This window comes from Capricornis sumatraensis, chromosome 21, assembly GCF_032405125.1.
Source record: "Capricornis sumatraensis isolate serow.1 chromosome 21, serow.2, whole genome shotgun sequence".
Taxonomy (NCBI): Eukaryota; Metazoa; Chordata; class Mammalia; order Artiodactyla; family Bovidae; genus Capricornis; species Capricornis sumatraensis.
The window spans coordinates 36,281,934-36,308,803 of NC_091089.1; the positions used below are offsets into that span (position 1 = coordinate 36,281,934).

Genomic DNA, 26,870 nt, shown 5'->3' on the forward strand with positions numbered 1-26,870 from the left:
ACAGAAGAAATCAAAAAAGAAATCAAAATATGCATAGATACTAATGAAAATGAAAACACAACAACCCAAAACCTGTGGGACACTATAAAAGCAGTGCTAAGAGGAAAGTTCATAGCAATACAGGCATACCTCAAGAAACAAGAAAAAAGTCAAATAAATAACCTAACTCTACAACTAAAGCAGCTAGAAAAGGAAGAATTGGAGAACCCCAGAGTTAGTAGAAGGAAAGAAATCTTAAAAATTAGGGCAGAAATAAATGCTAAAGAAACAAAAGAGACCATAGCAAAAATCAACAAGGCCAAAAGCTGGTTCTTTGAAAGGATAAATAAAATTGACAAACCACTAGCCAGACTCATCAAGAAGCAAAGAGAGAAAAATCAAATCAATAAAATTAGAAATGAAAATGGAGCGATCACAACAGACAACACAGAAACACAAAAGATCATAAGAGACTACTATCAGCAGTTGTATGCCAATAAAATGGACAATGTGGAAGAAATGGACAAATTCTTAGAAAAGTACAATTTTCCAAAACTGAACCAGGAAGAAATAGAAAATCTTAACAGACCCATCACCAGCACGGAAATTGAAACTGTAATCAGAAATCTTCCTGCAAACAAAAGCCCAGGTCCAGACGGCTTCACAGCTGAATTCTACCAAAAATTTCGAGAAGAGCTAACACCTATCCTACTCAAACTCTTCCAGAAAATTGCAGAGGAAGGTAAACTTCCAAACTCATTTTATGAGGCCACCATCACCCTAATACCAAAACCTGACAAAGATGTCACAAAAAAAGAAAACTACAGGCCAATATCACTGATGAACATAGATGCAAAAATCCTCAACAAAATTCTAGCAATCAGAATCCAACAACATATTAAAAAGATCATACACCATGACCAAGTGGGCTTTATCCCAGGGATGCAAGGATTCTTCAATATCCGCAAATCAATCAATGTAATTCACCACATTAACAAATTGAAAAATAAAAACCATATGATTATCTCAATAGATGCAGAGAAGGCCTTTGACAAAATTCAACATCCATTTATGATAAAAACTCTCCAGAAAGCAGGAATAGAAGGAACATACCTCAACATAATAAAAGCTATATATGACAAACCCACAGCAAACATTATCCTTAATGGTGAAAAATTGAAAGCATTTCCCCTAAAGTCAGGAACAAGACAAGGGTGTCCACTTTCACCGCTACTATTCAACATAGTTCTGGAAGTTTTGGCCACAGCAATCAGAGCAGAAAAAGAAATAAAAGGAATCCAAATTGGAAAAGAAGAAGTAAAACTCTCACTGTTTGCAGACGACATGATCCTCTACATGGAAAACCCTAAAGACTCCACCAGAAAATTACTAGAGCTCATCAATGAATATAGTAAAGTTGCAGGATATAAAATCAACACACAGAAATCCCTTGCATTCCTATACACTAATAATGAGAAAGTAGAAAAAGAAATTAAGGAAACAATTCCATTCACCATTGCAACAAAAAGAATAAAATACTTAGGAATATATCTACCCAAAGAAACTAAAGACCTATATATAGAAAACTATAAAACACTGATGAAAGAAATCAAAGAGGACACTAATAGATTGAGAAATATACCATGTTCATGGGTTGGAAGAATCAATATAGTGAAAATGAGTATACTACCCAAAGCAATTTACAAATTCAACGCAATCCCTATCAAGCTACCAGCCATATTTTTCACAGAACTAGAACAAATAATTTCAAGATTTGTATGGAAATACAAAAAACCTCGAATAGCCAAAGCAATCTTGAGAAAGAAGAATGGAACTGGAGGAATCAACTTGCCTGACTTCAGGCTCTACTACAAAGCCACAGTCATCAAAACAGTATGGTACTGGCACAAAGACAGACATATAGATCAATGGAACAAAATAGAAAGCCCAGAGATAAATCCACACACATATGGACACCTTATCTTTGATAAAGGAGGCAAGAATATACAATGGAGTAAAGACAATCTCTTTAACAAGTGGTTCTGGGAAAACTGGTCAACCACTTGTAAAAGAATGAAACTAGATCACTTTCTAACACCGCACACAAAAATAAACTCAAAATGGATTAAAGATCTAAATGTAAGACCAGAAACTATAAAACTCCTAGAGGAGAATATAGGCAAAACACTCTCAGACATAAATCACAGCAGGATCCTCTATGATCCACCTCCCAGAATTCTGGAAATAAAAGCAAAAATAAACAAATGGGATCTAATTAAAATTAAAAGCTTCTGCACAACAAAGGAAAATATACACAAGGTGAAAAGACAGCCTTCTGAATGGGAGAAAATAATAGCAAATGAAGCAACTGACAAACAACTAATCTCAAAAATATACAAGCAACTTATGCAGCTCAATTCCAGAAAAATAAACGACCCAATCAAAAAATGGGCCAAAGAACTAAAAAGACATTTCTCCAAAGAAGACATACGGATGGCTAACAAACACATGAAAAGATGCTCAACATCACTCATTATCAGAGAAATGCAAATCAAAACCACAATGAGGTACCACTTCACACCAGTCAGAATGGCTGCAATCCAAAAATCTGCAAGCAATAAATGCTGGAGAGGGTGTGGAGAAAAGGGAACCCTCCTACACTGTTGGTGGGAATGCAAACTAGTACAGCCACTATGGAGAACAGTGTGGAGATTCCTTAAAAAATTGCAAATAGAACTACCTTATGACCCAGCAATCCCACTGCTGGGTATACACACCGAGGAAACCAGAATTGAAAGAGACACATGTACCCCAATGTTCATCGCAGCACTGTTTATAATAGCCAGGACATGGAAACAACCTAGATGTCCATCAACAGATGAATGGATAAGAAAGCTGTGGTACATGTACACAATGGAGTATTACTCAGCCGTTAAAAAGAATTCATTTGAATCAGTTCTGATGAGATGGACGAAACTGGAGCCGATTATACAGAGTGAAGTAAGCCAGAAAGAAAAACACCAATACAGTATACTAACACATATATATGGAATTTAGAAAGATGGCAATGACGACCCTGTATGCAAGACAGGAAAAAAGACACAGCTGTGTATAACGGACTTTTGGACTCAGAGAGAGAGGGAGAGGGCGGGATGATTTGGGAGAATGGCATTCTATCATGTATACTATCATGTAAGAATTGAATCGCCAGTCTATGTCTGACGCAGGATACAGCATGCTTGGGGCTGGTGCATGGGGATGACCCACAGAGATGTTATGGGGAGGGAGGTGGGAGGGGGTTTCATGTTTGGGAACACATGTAAGAATTAAAGATTTTAAAATTAAAAAAATAAAAAATTAAAAAAAAAATAAAATAAAATACTGATTACTGATATTCTATGTAAACTGATTTAATTTGAATAATGGGATCTGCTATTAACAGTTTGAAAACCACAGGACTACGGACTCAAGTCCAAACTCTATTTATAAGACTTGCCTTTAAAACGCAAGTTTATTGTCTCTCACTAATAATGCCATATGGCCCTCCTCTCAAGCTCTAATTTATCTGTGGGCAGTATGCGTCAAGGTGAAAGAGCACCAGACTGAGGCCCCAGACTAGTCTTGTCCCAGGATGTTGGGACCTCAAGTCACTCTCTTTGGGCTTTTCTTCCCTCATTACAAAGTGAGGGGCCAGAACCAAATTATGTCCAGAGCTCCCTGGTGGCTCAGAGGTTAAAGTGTCTGCCTGCAATGCGGGAGACCTGGGTTCGATACCTGGGTTGGGAAGATCCCCTGGAGAAGGAAATGGCAACCCACTCCAGTATTCTTGCCTAGAGAATCCCATGGACAGAGGAGCCTGGTGGGCTACAGTCCACGGGGTCGCAAAGAGTTGGACATGACTGAGCGACTTCACTTTCACTCCTTAGTATTTTAGCATTTCCACATTTGGGTTCATTTCCCAACTTAGATTGTGTTTTCTCTTTTTCTCGAGGTTAACTCATCCAAAGGCATGGTTCAAGTTCTAATTATCCTTAATATTTCTTTGGCACTCAGTCCAAGCTTCTTTGACCTCTTGGGCATCTTTGTATGTTGATGTCTGGTCTTCTACTGGATAATAACTGATGTCACATATCTCTTGTATATAAGTGCCCAGTGTGTAAGTTCAGTCGTGTCCGACTCTTTGCAACCCCATGGACTACAGCACGCCAGGCCTCCCTGTCCATCACCAACTCCCAGAGTTTACTTAAACTCATGTGCCTTGAGTTGGTGATGCCATCCAACCATCTCATCCTCTGTTGTCCCTTCTCCTGCCTTCAATCTTTCCCAGCATCAGGGTCTTTTCCAGTGTCAGTTCTTCACATCAGGTGGCCAAAGTATTGGAGTTTTAGCTTCAGCATTAGTCCTTCCAATGAATATTCAGGACTGATTTCCTTTAGGATGGACTGGTTGGATCTTCTGGCAGTCCAAGGGACTCTCAAGAGTCTTTTCCAACACCACAGTTCAAAAGCATCAATTCTTTGGCACTCAGCCTTCTTCACAGTCCAACTCTCACATCCATACATGACTACTGGAAAAAACAAAGCTTTGACTAAATGGACCTTTGTTGGTAAAGTAATGTCTCTGCTTTTTAATACACTGTCTAGGTTGGTCATAGCTTTTCTTCCAAGGAGCAAGCATCTTTTAATTTCATGGCTGCAATCACCATCTGCAGTGATTTTGGAGCCCCCCAAAATAAAGTTTTTCACTGTTTCTACTGTTTTCCCATCTATTTGCCATGAAGTGAGGGGACCAGATGCCATGATCTTAGTAAGTACGTTTGTTATTTGTCAGGACCATGAATTATTTGCCTGTTATAGGTTTAATCAACAGCAACTATGTTGAAAGCTTTTTGCTAACTGAGCTCTCATTACTGTACCAAAGGTTTCTAATTTATATCCTATTTAGCCTATAAATTTGGGCTTCCCTGGTGGCTCAGAGGTTAAAGCATCTGCCTGCAATGTGGGAGACCTGGGTTCGATCCCTGGGTCAGGAAGATGCCCTGGAGAAGGAAATGGCAACCCACTCCAGTATTCTTGCCTGGAGAATCCCATGGATGGAGGAGCCTGGAGGGCTACAGTCCACGGGGTCGCAAAAAGTCGTACATGACTGAGCAATTTCAGTTCACTTTGCCTATAAACTTTCTTCTGTGTTCAGCCGGTAGTTCCCATTATTTTCCAAAAATAGCTCTCTTGTGGCCTCTGCTGGTTTGACAGCAGACAACTTCTTCACTAATTCCTTAAGTGCATAGTGAAGAATCCAAGTGCAAGCACACTTCAGTTTTCTAAGGAACCACTCTAACGACATCAACTCAGCAAAGAGAAAGATTTTGAGATGTTTTAAACTGCTAGGCTTGCTGAGAATACACACCTGAATGGTAAAACTTGAGTTATTTTAAATGCCTATTCTGAAGTGGCATTTGTCAGAATTAAACTCATGCTTGTTAGGGTGTCAGGAGTAACTGATCCTTAGGTGTGTTCTTTAAAACTTGCCCCATTGGAAAAAAAATTGTCAAGATTTGCCTGATTCTCGCCAGTCCATGTCTGACGCAGGATACAGCATGCTTGGGGTTGGTGCATGGGGATGACCCACTGAGATGTTATGGGGAGGGAGGTGGGAGGGGGGTTCATGTTTGGGAACACATGTAAGAATTAAAGATTTTAAAATAAAACAACAAAAAAAAGATTTGCCTGATTCTAATACTTGTATGTATTATACCTGGTAAAGATAAAAGTGCTTTGATGAATGCCATCTCCCAGAGTTTGCTCAAATTCATGTCCACTGAGTCGGTGATGCTATCTAAACCTACTAGTGTTATGTAATAGCTTTTTGCAACACTATTTCTTTTTGGCAATTACATTATGAATTAAACATGCCCTAGGGATATTAAATCTTTGTTTTAGAGGGCCTAAGAATGTTCTCCGATTTTTTAAATACATAAGCTTGATGCAATTTAAATTGAGTTCAGTTCAGTTCAGTCGCTTAGTCGTGTCCGACTCTTTGTGACCCCATGAATCGCAACACGCCAGGCCTCCCTGTCCATCACCATCTCCCGGAGTTCACTCAGATTCACATCCATTGAGTCAGTGATGCCATCCAGCCATTTCATCCTCTGTCGTCCCCTTCTCCTCCTGCCCCCAATCCCTCCCAGCATCAAAGTCTTTTCCAATGAGTCAACTCTTCGCATGAGGTGGCCAAAGTACTGGAGTTTCAGCTTTAGCATCAGTCCTTCCAAAGAAATCCCAGGGCTGATCTCCTTCAGAATGGACTGGTTGGATCTCCTTGCAGTCCAAGGGACTCTCAAGAGTCTTCTCCAACACCACACTTCAAAAGCATCAATTCTTCTGCACTCAGCCTTCTTCACAGTCCAACTCTCACATCCATACATGACTACTGGAAAAACCATAGCCTTGACTAGACGGACCTTAGTCAGCCAAGTAATGTCTCTGCTTTTGAATATACTATCTAGGTTGCTCATAACTTTCCTTCCAAGGAGTAAGCGTCTTTTAATTTCTTGGCTGCAGTCACCATCTGCAGTGACTTTGGAGCCCCAAAAAATAAAGTCTGACAGTTTCCGAGTTACTAATATGTTAAGCCTACTAATAGCTGCCTTTCCAGTTGGATTTGGGGAAATTCTTCACTAAATGAAAGGTGTTAGGAATATTCTTCTGCTTCACTCGTTCTTTTCTCTAGGTAGGTAGCATGTTATTATCTTCTGTATATATCTGGGTACCATGATTAACTCATTCAGAGTGCTACCTCTGACAACCTTAGGTTTCAGATGGTTTAATCAGAATGGCTGTCAAAGGCAGGAAAGGTGTTAATCTAATGTTAAGTGCTAACATAGAGGTTTTGCATGTTTTCAAACGTTTAATCACAGGTCTTCAACTTTGAAGAGCTCACAGGCAACTTGAAACTATGCAACTACATACAGTGACTGATACATGTTTGTATGAAAATACTGTTTAACATCTATGATGCTTTACAAATGAAGACAGCCTTTTCATACATATTAAATACCAAACTGCACTTCTCCATTTAAATGTATGTAACAAGAGTTTTAAAAAGTGTCTATTACTTCATTTAAAGGTAGAGCTGATCAATGGTGGGTAAGAGACCTCAGCTTACCCAATCTCACAGGGTAACTGAGGAAAAATGAAAAATGCTGCTTAAGGGGCTGGAATGCTGTCAAGCCACTATCAGGAAGACAATCTCCTATTGTCCCTGCTTATGTTACCTTTTAAAAAAACAAATCACTAGACACATACAGCTCTAACTGCTCATCCTGTGGTGCCCTCTTCCAGTTTGGGTGTTTCTGACTTCCACCTGTCAGAAGCACTAAACAAGCTGATTCTTGAATCAGGCAACCCTGAGCTGTAACTTCATCTGTTATTAGAGGTAGCCAAGTCACTGGGAAGGGCCTTCTGGAAAACTTTTTAAAGAGGGACAAAAACAAATGATGTGTGCTTTTTTTTCCTTTCTCTTCTACCTGCCTAGAACATGGACATGATGCTAGAGGTGGCATAACTAATAAAAGGATGGAGGCCACATATAAAGTATCGAAGAGCAGAAAGCTAGAAGAAATCTGGGTCTACCATGAGGGCACAGATCAGCTTTGGACCACTGATTTCCAAACTTTTCAACATGAGAAAAAAAAAAAAACCTAGTCATTTGTTATTTAATCTGATTTGGGGGTTGATTTTTTTTTACAGCTTAGTATTAAGTTGATTCATAAATTCACAAGATTATTCGAAGATTAAAAGAAAAAACTATGTGAAGAGTGTAGCACAGTTCCTGGCATATAGCAGGTGACCAGTGAATGGCTACTATTGGGAGAGATTAGTTGACTGCCAGTAGAGAACAAAAATCAAACATATAAACAATCTGGGAAGGGAAGAGAAGTGCTGACTAGAAGCTATGATAGAGCTGTTTATAAAAAGAACTACGATCACATTCAGAGCCAAACAATGTACAAAGAGGGTCTAACATATAAGTAGATACTAAATATAAGTGATTTCTAATCCTGTGAAAACATAAAACTGATGTCATTTAATTCACATGAAAATCCTGATCAATGAGGAAGATGAGGCTGGAATATTTTGATCATAGGATGTTAATCTATAATACATGGCAAAGGAAAGAAAGTTATCTGTATAGTCACTTTGAAAGGAATTCACTACAGAATAGTGTGTGCGTGCATGCTAAATTTCTTTAGTCGTGTCTGACTCTTTGCAACCCTATAAGACTATAGCCCACCAGGCTCTTCTGTCCATGGGATTCTCCAGGCAAGAATACTGGAGTGAGTTGCCATTTCCTTCTCCAACAGAATAGTACTTCAAGTTAATGAACGAAAGAAGCTGAAAAGTTAAAGGACTATTAAAATTTAGCATTTTTAAAAAGACTTGAAAGTTGGGCATTAGGAGAATAAAAATCTGTAATGTTAACATGAAGTCACTGCTGAATGTACATAGCAAGGGAAGATGGAGTAAAAAGAAGAGAGGAAACAAATCAGACTATAACAATTATATTTTCAAAATTGTAATTAGGTATTACCAAATAAAGTAATAAACAACTCTTAATTTAGAGTGCAAAATAAAAGCACCTTATTTTCAAGGTGCAAAAGCAAGAAAATACAACATAAACTTATCCACATTTTTAAATAGTTGTCTGTGTGATGAGTAAATGCCATTTAAAAACATTTTCAATAGAAAAATGATTTATAAACCAGTTTACAGAAGATCAAAAAAAAATCAAGGTTTAACACCAACTTTAACTATAAATAACTAAAAAGAAAACTGTCCTCTCTTCTGTTTTTGCTTCAACATTTATGTCTTCTGCTCTTTGCCTTTTGGGGAAAACATTGCATTGTAAGGCTGCCGTCTTTTTGGACGAGGACAAGGATCAACGTCTTCTTTAATGTAACCTTAAAAATAAATCACAAATTTAGAAGACTATATTTGCAACATACATATTTTAGCATATATCCAGTCAACATCTGTCTCATGTCATGCCTTTTAAGTTCACATGATTTTTCTATTAGCCGCTTGTGATGATGGATGATTTTATTACTTAGCATCAGTTTTCTCATTTGTACTAACAGACATTTATCAAGTGTGCTATATACAACGCTGTCTGGGATAACTCACAGTCCTCTGCAGTAGGTTCCACTACACCTATTTCACAGCTGAGCTTATGGAGACCCAGGGAAGTCCAATAACTCACTCAAGTTCCTAAAGCTGGGAAGGAAGTGAGTGGGGACTCTGCCAACATCTGACTCCAGAACTGGGGTGCTTAGGCACTTTCCTAGTCTACCTTCCATTGGGTGCAAATGGGGACAAGTATTAAACATGATCTTTCGATTGTTAGGATAAATTTCGGTGCTTATCAAGAAGACTTTTTTTCAGTAGCTATTAGATGAGATGACATGGTCCCTGTACTTACTCTTCAGACTATTTGATTCTCCATGATGTAGTTTTTCAGGGAGGACTGTGTCTGCCATACCCTGAGAACCTATCAGGGGTACAAACACAGGCTCTATCCAGACTAACTATCTGATGCAGAGACGTCACGTCAAAGGGAGAGTGGAAGTATGGTAACAGCTGTAATAGACTTTTCATCTTTTAGAAAAGCTTCTTACAGCTAAAAAATCTGGAGCTTTAAAGCTCCCATATGTTCTTCAATTCTATTAAATGTAAGTGCTGTCTTTGAAGGAGTGAGTTGCATGTTAACAGTTTCCCAAACAAAAGTCTTTTTTACTCAAATATGGTTTATAAATAACTAGCATTCTTGATAAGTGAAGTTTTAACATCCACATTCACAGCAGCCTCTTAAAAAAAAAAGATGCTTTTCAACAATGTAACTTTGACAACTTTTGTAAAGTTACTTTATTAAAAGTCATTTCAATGACTAGACAGAAGAGAAATTACTTTCCGAAATTTGAATGATAAAAAAAGCAGGGTAACACATACACAATTCATTAACAGGCTTGTAAACAATGATTCCAATGAAGTTATTTGAAGAGTTAAACGTAAGCATTTTATCTTTAGGAAACTGTATTTGTGCCACAAAACTGGCTTTCAACTTATAGCAGAAGGTAGAGAACCATGAAGAAAAAGTTTAATGTTTAGACTTGGGTATATATATATTATACACAGTATTTTTTTTTTAAGTTCCAAAATGTCATAAGCTATACTCTCACCTCTTTCCATACATGTCTGAGTAGAAGGAAAACCAACTTCCCAGAAATTCTCTGGTGTGTTGGGTGGAATGTAGCGAAATCGGTGTCTTGAGCAGGAAGCCAACTTCTTTTCTCTTTCTTCTGCTGGAAAATCTGCATAATACTGATAATAAAACTGGTTAGGTTTTCCACTGAGGAATAATAAATGGAGTGTTATGCTTACGGATTAAAAACCAGAAGCTGAAAAAACTACTAAAGTATTCAGCATGCTAAGGAAAATGAATTCTTATGGATAATATTAGTAAGTTATACCACCTACCAGTAAATTACTACCTATAAATTACTGATAATAATTAGTGGTCTGTGAAATGTTTGTTCCACAAAGAAGAAGGCTTGTATCACAGTGTAAGGCAACATACTGTACCCTTCATCAATAGTATTACAACTAAAAAAAAAAAAGCCAGCTGAACTTTACAGTGAGTGTGCTCAGTGGTATAGCTGATTTACATACATACAAACTTTTAATTTTTCTCAGACCAGTAACAAAAAAGCCAAGGCGTGTGCTCTGAAAAGCACATTTCTCAACTGTCATTTGGATATAGTGTGTGTTTTGAAGTAATTTTCCTTTCACTACAATTTTTAAAAATAAAAGTTTAGCTTTGAAGGTTGTAGCCGTCATGACTTTGCCCTTTTAAACTAGATCTATCAATTAGGATCAAAGACATATTATTTTTTGCAACTGTGACCATAAAGAACCTAAACTTCGAGCAAAGAAAGATAAAACTTATATATGAAAACTATACAGGTCTTCAAGCTCTAGATCCAAAGAAAACAAAGCAATGGTGTAAAGTTTGATAGAACACAGATGACTGGATCACACAATCCAGCTAATTCTGTTTCACACTTGAGGAACTGAAGATCAAAGTGATATTTTACCAATGGTATCACCTATTGCAAGTGGCAGACTAGGATCAGAATTTTTTTTAAGTGAGGGTTTTTAATATATTTTTCTTTCACACAGACAAGACAACAAGAAGTGCAAGAAGGAGAGTGCAAGAAGATGAGGTCAGAGAGGAAATGGGGTGTGAGTCTGTTGTCCTTGATAAGGGCTTTGATTTCATTCTTAGAGGAGACGACATTTAAGGATTCTGGGCTGAAGACTGACATGATTTAACTTTTATTCTAAAAAGATCATTTGGAAGAAGAGACTATTTATTGCTGTGTTGAACATACAATCAATAGGATTTGCTGATAAATCCATTACTGAGATATGAGAGATGAAAGAAGATATCTAAAAGATCTCTGGTTTAAACAACTAGGGGAATGGACATATAGAAGGCTCAGAGGTAAGGTCTGAGAACTGGAGGTAGCAAGTGTATGCTCGCTTTATGATGTGAAATTTGAGTTGACTATTACACAGCCACATGTATTGCATGTTCACTGAATATCTCACAGGGAATATGAAATAGGAAATATTTCAGAACTGTTAAGCAGACAGATGGTATTTAGATACATGTGACTGGCACTTTCACTCCTGGTCATGAAGGAATAACAGGGAACAGATTTAACCTCTATCTTAAAAAACTAAAAAGAAAAGGAATAAAATGCATGAAACAATGTCTTCAGAGACTGGATAACAGCACAAAAAAATGATTTCAGAGAAGGAAAGTAAGAGTTTCCAGTGAAAGAGTTTTTTCTAATTGGTAATTTTAGTTCCAGTTATAACTAAAAACAGGAAGTTCAGTTAGTATAGATCATATTTCTTAGTTAAGAAATCATGGTATATTCAATTTGTATTATGAAAACTCATGATACATTGATACTCAAGATACATTTGCTTATCTCCAAACTGCTTTCCAAATTAGTGATCTCAATTTACACTCTCACTGTTATTTTATGAGAGCATTTGTCTCACCAAATGCTTACCTGCACTGTAACCTATTCACATGTAACTTTAATGTGCTTGTGTATGTGTGTGTGTGTGTGTGTGTGTGTGTGCACGTGTGCGCACACAAAGTCACTTCAGTCATGAGCGACTCTGTGTGACCCTACGGACTGCAGCCCGCCAGGCTCCTCTGTGCATGGGATTTTCTAGCTATGGTTTTTAAAAATAAAATTTAAGGGGGAAATAAATACATTGCTGGAAACAATCCAACAGCTAAAGGATAGCAAGGGAAGAAAAAAACAGCAAGTTTCAGAAAAGCACAGAACCTGCCCAGGACTCTTCAGTAAGAGGACAATTAGTACAATCTACTTCAAGATACACATCTAGTCCAAGACACCCAAAGTAAACAAGGGAAATGCAGGTGGGTTCTAAGAATGGAGTGGAATCTGTTCATTGTATTTTTAGAAAGGAAAATGTTTAGGGAAAAAAAAAAGCTTATGGTTGTACTGGTTGTTTAGAAAAAACAATTATGAGTATACCTCATTTCCTGAGAGTGCTGGTGTTTAAGTAAAAAATATTACAGCAAAGTTTCTGACTGAAATATCAAAATTTTCCCCAATAGTATATGTATTAGTCTCCACTATAACACAAGGGGAAAAAATTAAAAGAAATACAAATAAATATAGAAAAAACAAAGGGCATAAATGTCTTAAGCTAGAAGTAAGAACTAAGAACTAGTACTGAGGCTCCACATTCAATTAAAGAGAATCTAAGAGAAATGGAGGCTTTCCTTTCCATCTATTCATCTCTCTCAGGTCCCAGCCAGTCTGTATACTCTATGTACTTATTCTGTTATTCTTGGCTCAAACTTGCTTCTAGATACAAATATGGTTTATATCTATGATTTTAAAATCATGCACATGAAGTCATATCTTCAAAGAAACCCCAAATGACAGTGTTTACATTTGTACTTACAATTTCACATTCCTTACATGTGTGTCCAAGCAATTTTCTTCTCTCTTCTTTTTTCCGAACCACCTCAATATGAGGAAAATTTTGTAATTCAGTCCCTCTGGGGAAAAAATAAATTTATCTGTTACTATAGAGACCTTTGGTTTACATCTTAAATTAGCAAACATGAGCATCCAGAGGAAAGATAATCCCCATTCATTCATTTTATTTGAAATGCTTCCTCAGTATGTGAGAGAGAAAAGCATTTCTTCATTGTCTCTTCACTAAAATATTAAGTGCCTACTACTTTTTTCTAACTGAAAAAGTTAGCTATTACTTCCTATTTTTGCCTCTGGCTGGCTGAAATTAGTTATTAGGTTGTGTGGTAAAATATAAAACAACCTAATTAAAAAGGAATGCTATATTGTTAAACTCAGTAACTGGTATTCAATAATATAACTGAGAGAGACTACTGTCTCTGTTAACTCAGTTTCTAGTACTATGAAACCATGTATCAGGGCTAACCTGCTTCTCCCCAAAGAACAGATCCATTTGTCTGCATGTAATTTGCTGTTTTCTCTAACAGTTTCTTCTGTTGCTTCTGTCCACCTTAAATTCTTCAAAATATTAGGCACAACTATCATTTGTGCTTGGGTGGCTCAGATAGTAAACAATCCACCTGCAGTGCAGGGGACCCAGGTTTGATCCCTGGGTCTGAAAGATCCCCCAGAGAAGGGAATGGCTACCCACTCCAGTATTATTGCCATGGAGAATTCCATGGACAGAGGAGCCTGGTGGGCTACAGTCCATGGAGTTGCAAAGAGTTGGACTGAGTGACTAACACTTTCACTTTAAATGGATCAGATCCTACTGTGAACCACTGGAAACCTAGCAAGGGTCAAAGCTACTGAGGTATTACGGATTAATAAGGTATGCAGTACTTTGGTCAGAAAAAGCAATCAGGAATTAATTAATTAATATACTTATATCCTGCTTTAAGAAGCCCAATATAGAAAACTCCAAACTTATAAGTGAAGACTTATGTAACATCATAATTTGTTTATAACAGAAATAACCCCAGTGAATTTAATCAATCTGACTCAAAAAAATGGATATTTTAAAATGACTTGTGGGTATCACATCTACTCTTTTAAGGTATTTTGATAGTTGGCAAGTGCTGTTCTTCAAAGGAAAGCTCTAAGTGCTTTATTTCAAAATGTGTAAGATTCTAGGTCCTTACTGTGCTAAATCCAACAACTCTCAATTATGGATCAACACTGAACTTAAAAAGGAAGACTAAGAAAGAAGAGATAAAACAATATTGCTATGACTATATTTTCTTTCAAACAGTTTATGGACTCTTAAGTTTATACAGAATTTAGTCATGTCCTTTGCTCAGAATCTCATGTTTCTGTTTAAATTTTTTTTAAGATTTAAAAATTCTCCTAAAATAACTCTGAAGCACAAACCTAAGGTTTGCCACCTAGTTAGTGAGTGAAAGTCACTTAGTTGTGTCTGACTCTTTGCGACCCCATGGACTATACAGTCCATGGAATTCTCCAGTCCAGAATTCTGGAGTGGGTAGACATTCCCTTCTCCAGGGGATCTTCCCAACCAGGAATCGAACCCAGGTCTCCCACATTGCAGGCAGATTCTTTACTAGCTGAGTCACCAGGGAAGTCCATGTTACAGTATTCAACAAATTCCTGAAGTTCAAATAAAGTTCATGATAAAATAGGATAAGAATAAAGTATGTTATAATAAAGCAGAAAAAGTAACTGTCACCACCATCCAAAAAAAAAAGAGTGTGATATAAAAAAAATTCCTTATTTTAAAAATTTGTCATTTTTTATACCTGAGTTCCATTTTTGTTATGGTCAGAAGGTAAATGATATGCATTCGATTTTAACCAAAGTAGCAATTTTCACAGTTCAGAGATGCTCTGACAAAGATAGTTCTGTTGTACTTCTAATCATATTGCTGGTATTAACCAAAGCCACCATACCTTTCATCACCTTTAAAATATGGCTCCACAAATGCTTTCTGTTTGACTTTATCTTGTTTATCACCAGGAGCTATAAACAAAACAAGCATACCACAAACTTAATGTAGAACTTACTAAAAAGTAATTTGGTTCTTTTTGGGGAAAAAAAAAGACATATGCCAAAACATCTATTTTTATTGGATTTCATACTCTAGGCCCTAGGCAATTAGTTTAAGTTCTCTGTAATGAATTCTTTCCTTTCTTTTTCATCTGCCTAATGAGACTGCTGATTATCTCACCTCAGAATTACTGAAGAGATAAAAATCATAGCCATAAAAGTATTTTAGACTTTAAAAGAACTACTTAGATGCCTATTATCATTTGGCACCAAATGACAATAACAAGATAGGTTTTAATCTGTACACTTAGTACTGTTGATTTTTGTAATGTGACTTTAAGGTAGTTGATAAATAGGAAATAAAAAGATTTTAAAATTTTATTAGAAAACTGGTGACAGAGTAAGAATGAAAACCCATGGACCTGAATTTCAAGTTGTCTAGACTCAGAAATAGCTAATTGCTATCATCTGTTCAAATTATGAAAATTTATTGAGCATTGTGCTAATGTAGAACAGGGGAGGCCAGTTCTGCTGTCCTCATGGAATTTACACTGCAGTGAAGCAATTAGACATTAAGCAAGCAGACAGCTAAGGCTACCTGAATATCTCAGGTAATAACTGATGATTAAAGAGAAGTCAGTCATGACAAGAGTACGAATGGTGAATGTTCTAGGTAAAGGTCCTCAATGGCAAAAAGTCTGGTATATTATATGATGTAAAAGGAGGACAGTGTGATTAATTTGCCAAAAAAGGGAAGTGTTGGAAAAGACGGGGGCAGGGTTAGATGTTGGGCGGGCAGGTACCAGACCATGATGGGCCTTGGGAGCCAAGAGAAGGAGTTTGAATTTTAAGTGCACTGGGAAGCCACTGAAGACTTTAAAACCATCTACTTTATTGAGGCATAATTTACACATACTGATCTTAAGTGCACTAAGATGAATTTTGACTAGTGTATATTCCAGTGTAACTGCTACCCAAACCAAGATAGTGAACATGTCCATGCAAGTTACCTATTCTTTTGTCTCTCACGCACAAGAATATTCTCTTGTCTCTTCTCTCCTCTACAGTCACTCATTTAATTTCTATCACTGTAGCTTAGTTATGTCTGTTTTAGAACTTCATATCAATGAGATGATATACCATATATTCTTGCATTTGTCTGGCTCAACAAATTTTGGAGACTAATCCATGTTGCTAAGTCTAGTAGTTACCTCCTTTTCATTGTGAAGTAGTATGAACATGTTTTCATTTTTTGTGGGTATATACCGAGCAGTGGAATTGCTAGGTCACAACACAGGTATATGCTTAACTTTACAAAAAACTGACTGATCTCAATAAAGCTGTTTAAAAAGCCCCCTGCTGAACTGGCTTCCAAAGTATAACCAATTTTCTACTCCATCAGCAATGCGAGAGTTCCAGCTGCTCTTCACTCTTGCTAGAGATACATGCTATCCAACCATTTCTGTGGGTATGAAGTATTGTCACCATCCCTGATGTTCAAGAGTGTTGACCAGCTTTTCATGTGCTTACTGGTCATTCAAATATCTTCTTTTCATTGAAGCATAACCCTTTGAATTATTTTTGGTAACTCTTCTATTAATCTGAAATTATCTTTAAAAAAAACTGAAAAAAAATTTATTCAATAAACATCGTTTTAATTGTTAAGATACCTCATTAGGCCTCTGTTAATAAGATTGATAACTTACTTTACTAAACTCATTGTAATGGAAAAAAAACACAATTTGAAGGAAAACTGCCTTACTGTTTGTTTTTTTTGTAGTAGTTGACAATTCCTTCTCTTCATCTGCTGCCTGTGGGAAGCTCTCTGCCAAACAGGACTCATATTCTTCATGTGTCGTCCGATCAAACATATCTTCCAAGCTATCATTCATCTTTCTTTCTCCATCTATGTGAAAGAGCATCAGCTTAGGCCACAAGTAAGTGTTTTGCTTTCTAGATAGACTAATACATAGAAACTTGTAAGAACTGCTGCAGAATAATTTAGATGTGTATTAGGCAAGAATAAACCCCAAGTCTGGGTAATTACTGTACATTTCCAAAGGTTTTTAATGTTATGCCTTCAACTGTCCTTTATTTATGTGACGAGAATGCTGGGTTTTTTTTACTATTATAAATGTTAAGACATCTTTTTCTATCAGCTCACGTATAATTCATAGTAAACCAAAAGGAACTACCAAAGGAACTGTGAGGAAGAGAAAAATACAGCATAATAAATGGTGAAAAATATGAGGTTTAAATAAACTGTATATAAATAACTGACATAAAAGCCTCTATAGTGTTTTGTTTAGTTCTTTATTTTTCTAATGTAGCAGAAAAGTATTTTCTTGCATTATTATGAACACCTGGTAGTTCAGTGTTATAGAAATAATGAATTCAATTCCATATTTGATATGCAAATGCTAATTTCATCTTCAGAGTACCAACTGTTAGGTGGGCCAAAAAATTTGTTTGGGTTTTTCTGTAAGATGGTATGGAAAAACCTGAATAAACTTTCGGGCCAACCTATGGAGATCAGCCCTGGGATTTCTTTGGAAGGACTGATGCTAAAGCTGAAACTCCAGTACTTTGGCCGCCTCATGCAAAGAGTTGACTCACTGGAAAAGACTTTGATGCTGGGAGGGATTAGGGGCAGGAGGAGAAGGGGACGACAGAGGATGAGATGGCTGGATGGCATCACTGACTCGATGGACGTGAATCTGAGTGAACTCCGGGAGATGGTGATGGACAGGGAGGCCTGGCGTGCTGCGATTCATGGGGTCGCAAAGAGTCAGACACGACTGAGCGACTGAACTGAACTGAATACATTTTTTTAAAATACCAGTTTAACAAAAATAGAAAGAAATTCAGTTGGCTAACAACTGTGACAAAACTGGAACCTGCCAAGGTCACTCTATATAATCACCACCAACCACCTCCCCCGGGCAGATGCTCCAGCACCTCACCCTGTGCTATCTTTCTCCAGCACTTGCCATCATCTAGCACACAATGCTTGTTTCTCCCCTATTACAACGTAAATTCCATGAGAGGCAGGTACTTTTCTTTACTATTTGCTCCAGTTCCTGATATAGAATTGTGTCTCCATAATTACTCAATGATGAAACATTTGTTCATTTTTCATTCTGAGGATCAAATTTGTAAGTAAAAATAATTCCTATGCACTAGGCATTTCCAAAGCATTCCGTATATGCTGTCAGTAAATCATAGTAAGTTAATGATTTAATGATTTCTTTTTGTTGCTGACTTCTGACTGTAAAATGCTTGAGGACAGACTACATCCTTTTTTGATATATAAGGATATACTAAGTTGAACACAGATATAAAATCTTTTTTTGGAACTGAATATTAGCAGTACCATTTAATGGTATGTTTCATCTTTAAGTTTATATTTCATCAATTCTAAGTATGAAAAAGATCTACCTTATGGGTAGAATGGACAGACTGTTTTTTTCCTAAGTATGGGCTCAACAATATCTCCTATCCCACCTGCTGTTCTTATAAATGTGATAGTGGCACTCCTCCTACTGAGCAACTACTGAGTCCAGATCATAAAAATGCTGTGCACCTCTACCTTGCTCTTTGGGGATGCTTACTCTGGGAACCTAGTCTCTGTGCAGTAGGGAACTCAAACTAGCCCACATGGAAAGACTATATGGCGAAACCCTGAGACTGAATGATGAGAGAGGAGCCAAGAGTCTCCCATCTGTCTAGTCCTCTGCTGTTCCAGCTCCAGACACCATCTGTATGAGACCCTGAGATAGAACCACCCAGCCCAGCCCTTCCTGAATTCCTGAGGCACAGAAACTATGAAACATAAAAAAAAAGTCATTATTGTTCTAATCCTCTGATTTACTGGAGTGACTTATTGTGCAGCAACAGTATTCATTATGCCTTATTTAGCCAAAGTTATCTCCACTCATTAGTTTAAGTTCTAATTTCACCTCCATAAGTTACTTGTTTCAAATATATTTGGGAAGCTATCATCTTCTTAGATTTACTAGATAAATTAGAAGCCAAAGCTGCCATACTTTAGTTTTGCCCTTTTCTACAAAACTGAGGAAAACATCAGGAACTGGTACCAGGAACAAAATAATCTTAAAAGCAAAGTCATCTTCTTAAGAAGAAAGTGATGTGTCATTCACTATAAAAAGACTAAGTCACTGTTAAGGTTATCCTTTTAGTAACTACTGTCCTTTTCACTGTAGGCAGCCAGCTATTTGATTGTATGGATAATTATTTGTTACTAAAGAACAAAGAATTAAGGAAAAGGCTGTTAAAATTTTCTCTCATTTACTGCAGTGAGAAATAACGTGTTTTATAAGAAGCAAGAACAAGACCTGGGACCCTGAGCAGGTAGACTGGAGAATTCGCAGCAGAATACAGGAAATGCACACACAGTCTGAGTGTCCTCAGTTTCTAACAGAGGATCATGGGAAAATGCCTCTGCTTTTAGCCTTGCATCCTGATGTGGCAGGTCCTAACTCTTCAACCTTTGAGGGTGATGAGTGACAACTATTCACAGTCTAGTTGATCTTGTGTCACATGCCTCTATAGTCAGGAACATTGCTAAGGTGGTGCCAACCCAAATCCTTCCACGGTTCCCACCCTTTTCAGAAAATCAAGGCTTTAGATGAAGAATTATCAGTTTCTTACTACAAAGGGCTGTAGACCACTAGTTTAGTCAAATCTTTTCTACAGAAAAAGAAAATGGCGGAATCACGTCACTGTTAGTCTGAGTTTACTGCTCATTTGCAAATCTGTACTAATACTTTTCAAAAGAGCAGGACAAGACTTAGCAACTGAACAACAACTAATACTTCTCAGTAGAATCCCCCCTTTTTCTCCTTATCAAATTGCTTTGGAAAATAATATTTCTAAAACAGGACTCTCAAGATTCCCTTTACACCTTTTATGAAAAAATTATCTTAATGAGGAATCAGGAAACTTTTTCTTAAAGGGTCAGGCAGTAAATATTTTAGGTCTGTGGGGCCATAAGGTCTCTGCAGAAACTAGTCAATTCTGCTGCCGTGTCACAGAAGCAGCCATAGGCAATGAATTAAACAAGTGAGTTAGGCTGGCTTCCAGCAAAAGTTTACCGACAAAACTGGCAGCTGGTTGAAGTTTGCTGACCCCTGGACACAAACTTGAATTCTTTTGGAAATAAAAATTATTTTTACTAAAGTTTTTTTTTTTTTTTTTTTGCTGAAATATGGAAACTAAGCTTTACTAAAGAGAAGTCTACTATTAGTAGAACAGGGGGAAAAAACTGGTTTATGGTGAAAAGGTCATTTATGCTCTTCATTGCAATGGTATGACTATAAACTTCCTTCCACTTTGTATTAAAATTAAAAAACAAAAACAAAACAAAACAAATCTTACTTGGACTCTCTTCTCCCTTCTGCTCTCGCTTCTTCAGTTTTAAGAGCATGGTTTCACTAACCAACGTACAGTCCATGTCCACTGTCTCTCCTGCTAATCCTGACTGACTGCCATCCTGAAAAAATATTTAAAAATTCAAAATTTTAACTGTTATCCCTTTATGACCTTATAGTTATTTTGGGGGGGCGGTGGTAAAAATATACATAACATATATGTTACCATTTTAACCATTTTTTAAGTGTACACTTACACTTTAGTAGCATTAAGTAATATTTACTTTTACCCAAAGGAATATAGATATAGTATATTTTACAAGCTTTGATATACAAGCATCATCTCTCATGTCCAGGAAAAGGACTGCTGCCAAGGAAGAGAGAACTGTATGTTATCAAAATCCCTGAAGCTTCCTTTCTTCCCTAATCTGCTTCACAGAAATGAACATCAATATATACTGAAAAGTTCGTAAGTCAAATTTGACTTCTTGATGGCTATGGATTACTCTAGCAACTGTTAAATATTTTATTAATATGCTACCATGTGCAAGAGAACTTCTCAAACTATGTAGAACCTAAATACAAGCCAAAAAAGTAATTTCTGCTATGAATTTTAACTAAAAAGAAAATACACAGCATTTAAAGAAACAGCCAACTAGGAAAAATGAAATTTTTTTCTTGAAGGTATGTTAAGTTAATCAAAGCATACAATAGATTATTTTGATAAAAAATAAAATTATTTAATATGTAATTAGCATTTGACATTATTTTAAAACTATATTTTTCAGCAAACATCTCTAAAAAGTCAGAAAGTATTATTACCCTTTCAAAAATACCATAAAATTGGAAAATAAATGTTATTATTTTGTAGTTTTCTGAATAAATATATGAAGGTTATAAGAAGTGTGTGGCTATCTCAAGGTCACAGAATGAATCAGGGGGGCAGGGTTACTAACAATACACTAGAAATAACCACATGGGCTCTGGTTCTACTTTCTAACTCACCTTTGTATCATCTACAGGAACATCCATTTTATACTGAGAAAGGTCTGCTCCTGGATCTATACTCCACTGGATATTTTCAAACGATACATCTTAGATAAGCAGAAAAAAATACACAATTAAAAACAGATTTTTAAAATTCTCATCACTTTAAAACATTATAGGACTCACAGAATGAGAAAAATATTTCCAAATCATGTGTCTAAAAAAGGACTTGTACTGAGGATACATAAAGAACTCTCACAACTCAATAATAAGACAATTACTCCAACTGAGAATAAGCAAAGGACCTGAATAGACAATCCTTCAAAGAAAATGAAAATGGCCAGAAAGCACATGAAAAGAAGCTCAACATCATTAGCCATCAAAGAAAAGGCAAACTAAAAGCACAGTTGAGACATATTAATAACTTCACACCCACAGGATGGCTAGAATCAAAAAGACGGACAATGAAAACAAGTGTTGGTGAGAATATGGAGAAACAGGAACTCTCACATGCTGCTGGTGGGAATATAAACTGATGTAGCTCCTTTGGAAAGAGAAGTTAGCATGTGTGTGCTGTGCTTAGTCATTCAGTCCTGTCTGACTCTTTGCAACCCTGTGACCTGTAGTCCACCAGGCTCCTCTGTCCATGGGGATTCTCCAGGCAAAAATACTGGAGTGGGTTGCCATGCTCTCCTCCAGGGGATCTTCCTAACTCAGGGCTTGAACCCAGGTCTCCCACATTGCAGGCAGATTCTTTACCGTCTGAGCCACCAGGGAAGCCACAGAGTTAGCATGTGGCCCACCAATTCTACTTCTAGGTATAACTCAAGAAAAATGAAACTTACATCCACACAAAATTGTATATAAATGTTCAAACCAGCATTACTTGTAACAGTGAAAAACTGAAATAGTGAAAGAAGTCATGAAATATCATATATTGTACAATTCCATTTATATGAATACTTCAGAATATGCAAATCTATAGCTACAGAAAGTAGATTAAGTGGCTGCTTAGGACTGGCGAAGACAAGAGAGAAGTGGATGGTGACTGCTAGCAGGTACTGTTCTTTGTATGGTGATGAAAATGTTCTAAACTTAAGAGTACAGTGATGGTGACACAATTGTGACTACATCAAAACCACCGAATTGTACACTTTAATGACTGATTTTTATTTCAATAAAAAAAAACTTAAGTTAAAACTGTAACACTGGAGGAGGTTTCAATTACATTAATATACATGACAACTACATAAGGTACAGTTATAGAGCATAAAGTGGTACAGTATAAACTCAAAGTAGATTGTGAAAGGTTAAATAAGTACACCACAATCCCTAGAGCAACCATGGAAAAAATAAAAATAAAAACAAAAAGATTAAAAAAAAATCAGGGATAAGAGTTTAAAAAAATGTTTTCATATAGAGACTGAAACCCTCACTGGAAGAATTACTAAAGAATGAGCTTCAGGAAAAAAGGAAAATAAATGCAGATGAAGGAATAAGTTTCCAATAAGGAATAAATACTGCATATAAAGTACAGAAATATTTGGGAGCTAAAAAAACCAAAAAGACTTCAAAACACAGCAAAATTATGAAAGAGCAAACAATGTTTTCAAACAAGAAGTTTAAAAACCCATATAAATTTATATGTACAAATAGTTAAGAGATATACATGCTGCTGCTGCTAAGTTGCTTCAGTTGTGTCCAACTCTGTGTGATCCCATAGGCGGCAGCCCACCAGGCTGCCTCATCCCTGGGATTCTTCAGGCAAAAACACTGGAGTGGGTTGCCATTTCCTTCTCCAATGCATGAAAGTGAAAAGTGAAAGTGAAGTTGCTCAGTCGTGTCCGACTCTTAGCAACCCCATGGACTGCAGCCTACCAGGCTCCTCCATCCATGGGATTTTCCAGGCAAGAGTACTGGAGTGGGGTGCCATTGATATATATATATATATGTAAATACAAAAAAAGGACTGGCTATCTATATGGTGAGGAACAAGGTTTGGATGATAAATTTCTATTTTTTATACTTTAAAAATCTGTGTAGTTTAAATTTTTAAAGCTTTCTTTTTGTAAAGAAAACAAGAAACAACACATAAAAGAATTAAATCTATAAAATCACCTATAAAAGTAGGTATTAAAGATGTCAATTTATTTTTTCAAAAAGTAGAAGAGCAGGAAAATTTTAAGGTGAAACCAGTAAGAACTGTACTATAAACACAGAAACACACAGAGATAAACTATTTTTTCCAGAAACAATGAAATCTATCCAAAGAATGTAAATAATAAATTATAATACTCAATATAAATTCATTAAAAAGAGAGTGGAAATGCTATTTATAGTTTACATACCTTGGTTGTTTTGTAGAGATTTTGTTTTAGCAATTCTACATGGATTTAACTGAAGAACTGATGCAACTTCACATGCTCCACGGACTGATCTGGTTTTCATCTTTATAGGCCCATGAGAACCAGCACCCTAAAACAGAAAAAATTATTAGCATCTAGGAAAAATCACAAACTACCATTTTAATCAAAGGCTTTGAATATTGAAGACATACCTTTGTGTCATCAAAAAGATTCTCTGTCTCCAAACTTTCACGTGGACGAAGAGGGATTTTAAATACTGGGTTTTCTTCCTTTATTTGTAACAGTGTTTTATTATCTGTAGATTTACTCAAGGACTGGAAAAGGGACTCCTGTAAACAGGGTTCTTCCGGGGAGTCTTTGGTTAGCCCACAGCTCCCGCTCAAGGCCTTGTGGCTTGAGGAAGAGTCCCTTGGAATGGGCTTCAGAGCCTCATAGAGAGTCACTTGCCTAAATCTGATTTTAGAGTTCTCACTTCCTTGGCTTTTCTCTTGACGTTGGATAGCTGAAAATCGATCAGACAGATCCAGAGGTTTATCCATCACGTAGTCTCCATTCATGGAAGAATGACTATCCAGTGGAAAAGGAAAAGCATTTTCTTTATCAAAGGAGGCTTGGGGACAGATTACTTCATCTTCACTTTCTTCCTCAATTTTCTTCCTTTTGGTTCTGCCTCCCAGTGACTTCAGTGGTACCACATATTTATCTTTATCAGTATCTTTAATGTGATCAATACTATCCTGCTCACTTACAGGTTCACTTGTATTTTTATTTATAAGTATCTGCTTATTAGAAGATGACTGACTAGGGATCTTGTTCACTTCAGTCCCAAGAAGATGATGTGTGATAAGGGCTCCATCTTCAGATTTTGATCTAGGTTTCTCTGGTCCAGAAGCAGAAGTATTGCTGAGGGGCACGGTTTTCAGATGGGTTTTTTTCCCAGTCTCTAAAAGAGAAGGGGACAAACTTGTATTCAAACCTAAACTACTTTTCACGTTAGAGGGAGCTCCAAATACAGGAGATGATACCCGAGTAGTCAATTCTTCTTGAAGAGGAGTCTTTGAATCTGAAAACCTAAAAAAATAAAGAGTGGTAAAAAGAGTGGTAACTTTTTTCCTATTAAAGAAACAGGGTAAAAATTAAAAGATAAGCATAATGAGAAAACTTTTGCTAATACAGAATTATTAACAGTAAGGTTTTATCCACATATTAGAAGCAGATCATTGACCAAAATTTAAGATACAGTTGCTGGCTTCTCTTTATTTGGCTGACAGAAAGCAGAGGGAAATGATACAGCAAACCTATCTCAATAACCATGATATTCCTATCTATAAATACTTTTCCAAAGTAACTTAAATAAATTCACTATATAAGAAAATATTTGAACAAATCCCAAATTCTTTTGTTGTTATGAAATCTTATCAAGAGTAACTCCAAGAAACAAAATTCTTATACTACAGAACATAACTCATGACCCAGCCTGCCTGTAGCAGACAGCTGGGGTAGTAGAAAGATCATTAGGGTTAAGTCTGAAGAAGTGGAATGGCTAAGAGCTCCGACTCTCTTACTTAATAGTTGTGCGTGCAGGCTAAGTCGCTTCAGTCATGTCCAGCTCTTTGTGACTCTATGGACTGTAGCCCACTAGGCTCCTCTGTCCATGGGATTCTCCAGGCAAGAATACTGAATACTGGAGTGGGTTGCCATGCCCTTCTCCAGGGAAAATCTTCCCGACCCAGGGATTAAACTGCATCTCTTACATCTGCTGCAGTAGCAGGCAGGTTCTTTACCACTAGCACCACCTGGGAAGCCCACTTAATAGTTGTGTAGTCTTAAAGACATTTAACTTCTGTGGGGCTTCATTTTTGTTGACTGTAAAATATGGGGGTAATAAAACCTACTTTAATGACCTAGTATAATGACAATTAAATGTGATGTATGTATTTAAAAAAGAAGCAAAATGCTACGTAAATATAGTATTGTTAGTTAATGGATGTTCTAAAATTAGTAAAAGCAACAGTGTATCCCAATCTTGAATGCTCATCAGAGCTAATGATGGATTTCATACAACATTCAGTTTTAGAAAATACAAATCCAGGAGGGATGACTGGATCCTAAAAAGAGATGAGGCTGGGACCTCTGAAGCACTGCTTGTCAGAAGTACAGAAAGAACCTAATAGTAACATCCCAATCTCTATTGTAACGCAAAAAGCCCTTAACAGGTCATAAACTGGGGGAATTATTATTTTTAATAAAAATACAACCAGAATAACAAGCTGAGGGAGAGAAATAGTTTAAATCTGTGGAACTTGCTGCAATGGAATATCATTAACAGTTTGTAAGTTTTTACCAAAGTGCCCCAAATTACCTTAAATTATCTTCACTATTTCTTCTACATTCCTCAAAAGCTTGTTTTTTGTGATCTCCTTCCAGACAGTGGTAGAGCTCATCACCAAGAGGGCTCCGAGGGCCTCGAGATTCCTTCAATAATAAAATATAAAGTACATAAATACAATGGGGGATTATTCTTAAAAAGGAATGAAATACTGATACATGTTGTGATGCAGATGAACTCGAAAACAGGCTAAGTGAAAGACGCCAAACCCAAAAGACACATATAATTCCATTTAAATGAGTCATCCAGAATACGTAAATTCTTAAGGACAGAAAGCAGACTGATAGTTGCTAATTCTAAAAAACCAGGTTGGTTAGATGAGAGGAAGGGAACAGAGATGATTATTTATACTTATAGGAGATGAATTTAAAAGGATATTTAAAGAGCAGTGCTTCCCAAACTTTTGCATACACACAGATCAACTGAGGATCCTATGAAAACATAAGTTCTCTTTCAGTAGATCTGGGCTGGATTCAAGATTTTCTCTCTCACACAAACTTCCAGGGATGAAGATGCTGTTGGCCTGTGGATCACACTTTGAGCAGCAAATCTTTAGAGATCAGTTCCCTCAATAGGTTTGGTGTCTAAACTACTGACATGCCAAGTTT

The 26,870-nt window shown here is 36.8% G+C and overlaps 1 protein-coding gene across 2 annotated transcripts in view; it reads right to left on the reverse strand.

Annotated features, from left to right (window-relative positions):
* Positions 1-8,682: 8,682 nt before the first annotated feature.
* The window catches only part of RBBP8 (RB binding protein 8, endonuclease), a 56,628-nt gene continuing 38,440 nt past the window's right edge, over positions 8,683-26,870 (reverse strand). Inside the window, exons 9-18 of one of the 2 annotated variants that reach the window (XM_068993549.1) lie at positions 26,236-26,348; positions 24,065-24,944; positions 23,856-23,982; positions 21,526-21,614; positions 20,528-20,642; positions 16,893-17,036; positions 15,034-15,103; positions 13,053-13,149; positions 10,214-10,355; positions 8,683-8,938 (exon numbers count right to left, since the gene is read on the reverse strand). In XM_068993549.1, the coding sequence (XP_068849650.1) occupies positions 8,841-8,938; positions 10,214-10,355; positions 13,053-13,149; positions 15,034-15,103; positions 16,893-17,036; positions 20,528-20,642; positions 21,526-21,614; positions 23,856-23,982; positions 24,065-24,944; positions 26,236-26,348 (1,875 nt within the window). In that variant the 3' untranslated portion in view covers positions 8,683-8,840. The remainder of the gene's footprint in view (positions 8,939-10,213; positions 10,356-13,052; positions 13,150-15,033; positions 15,104-16,892; positions 17,037-20,527; positions 20,643-21,525; positions 21,615-23,855; positions 23,983-24,064; positions 24,945-26,235; positions 26,349-26,870) is intronic. The other variant, XM_068993550.1, reaches the window with a different exon arrangement.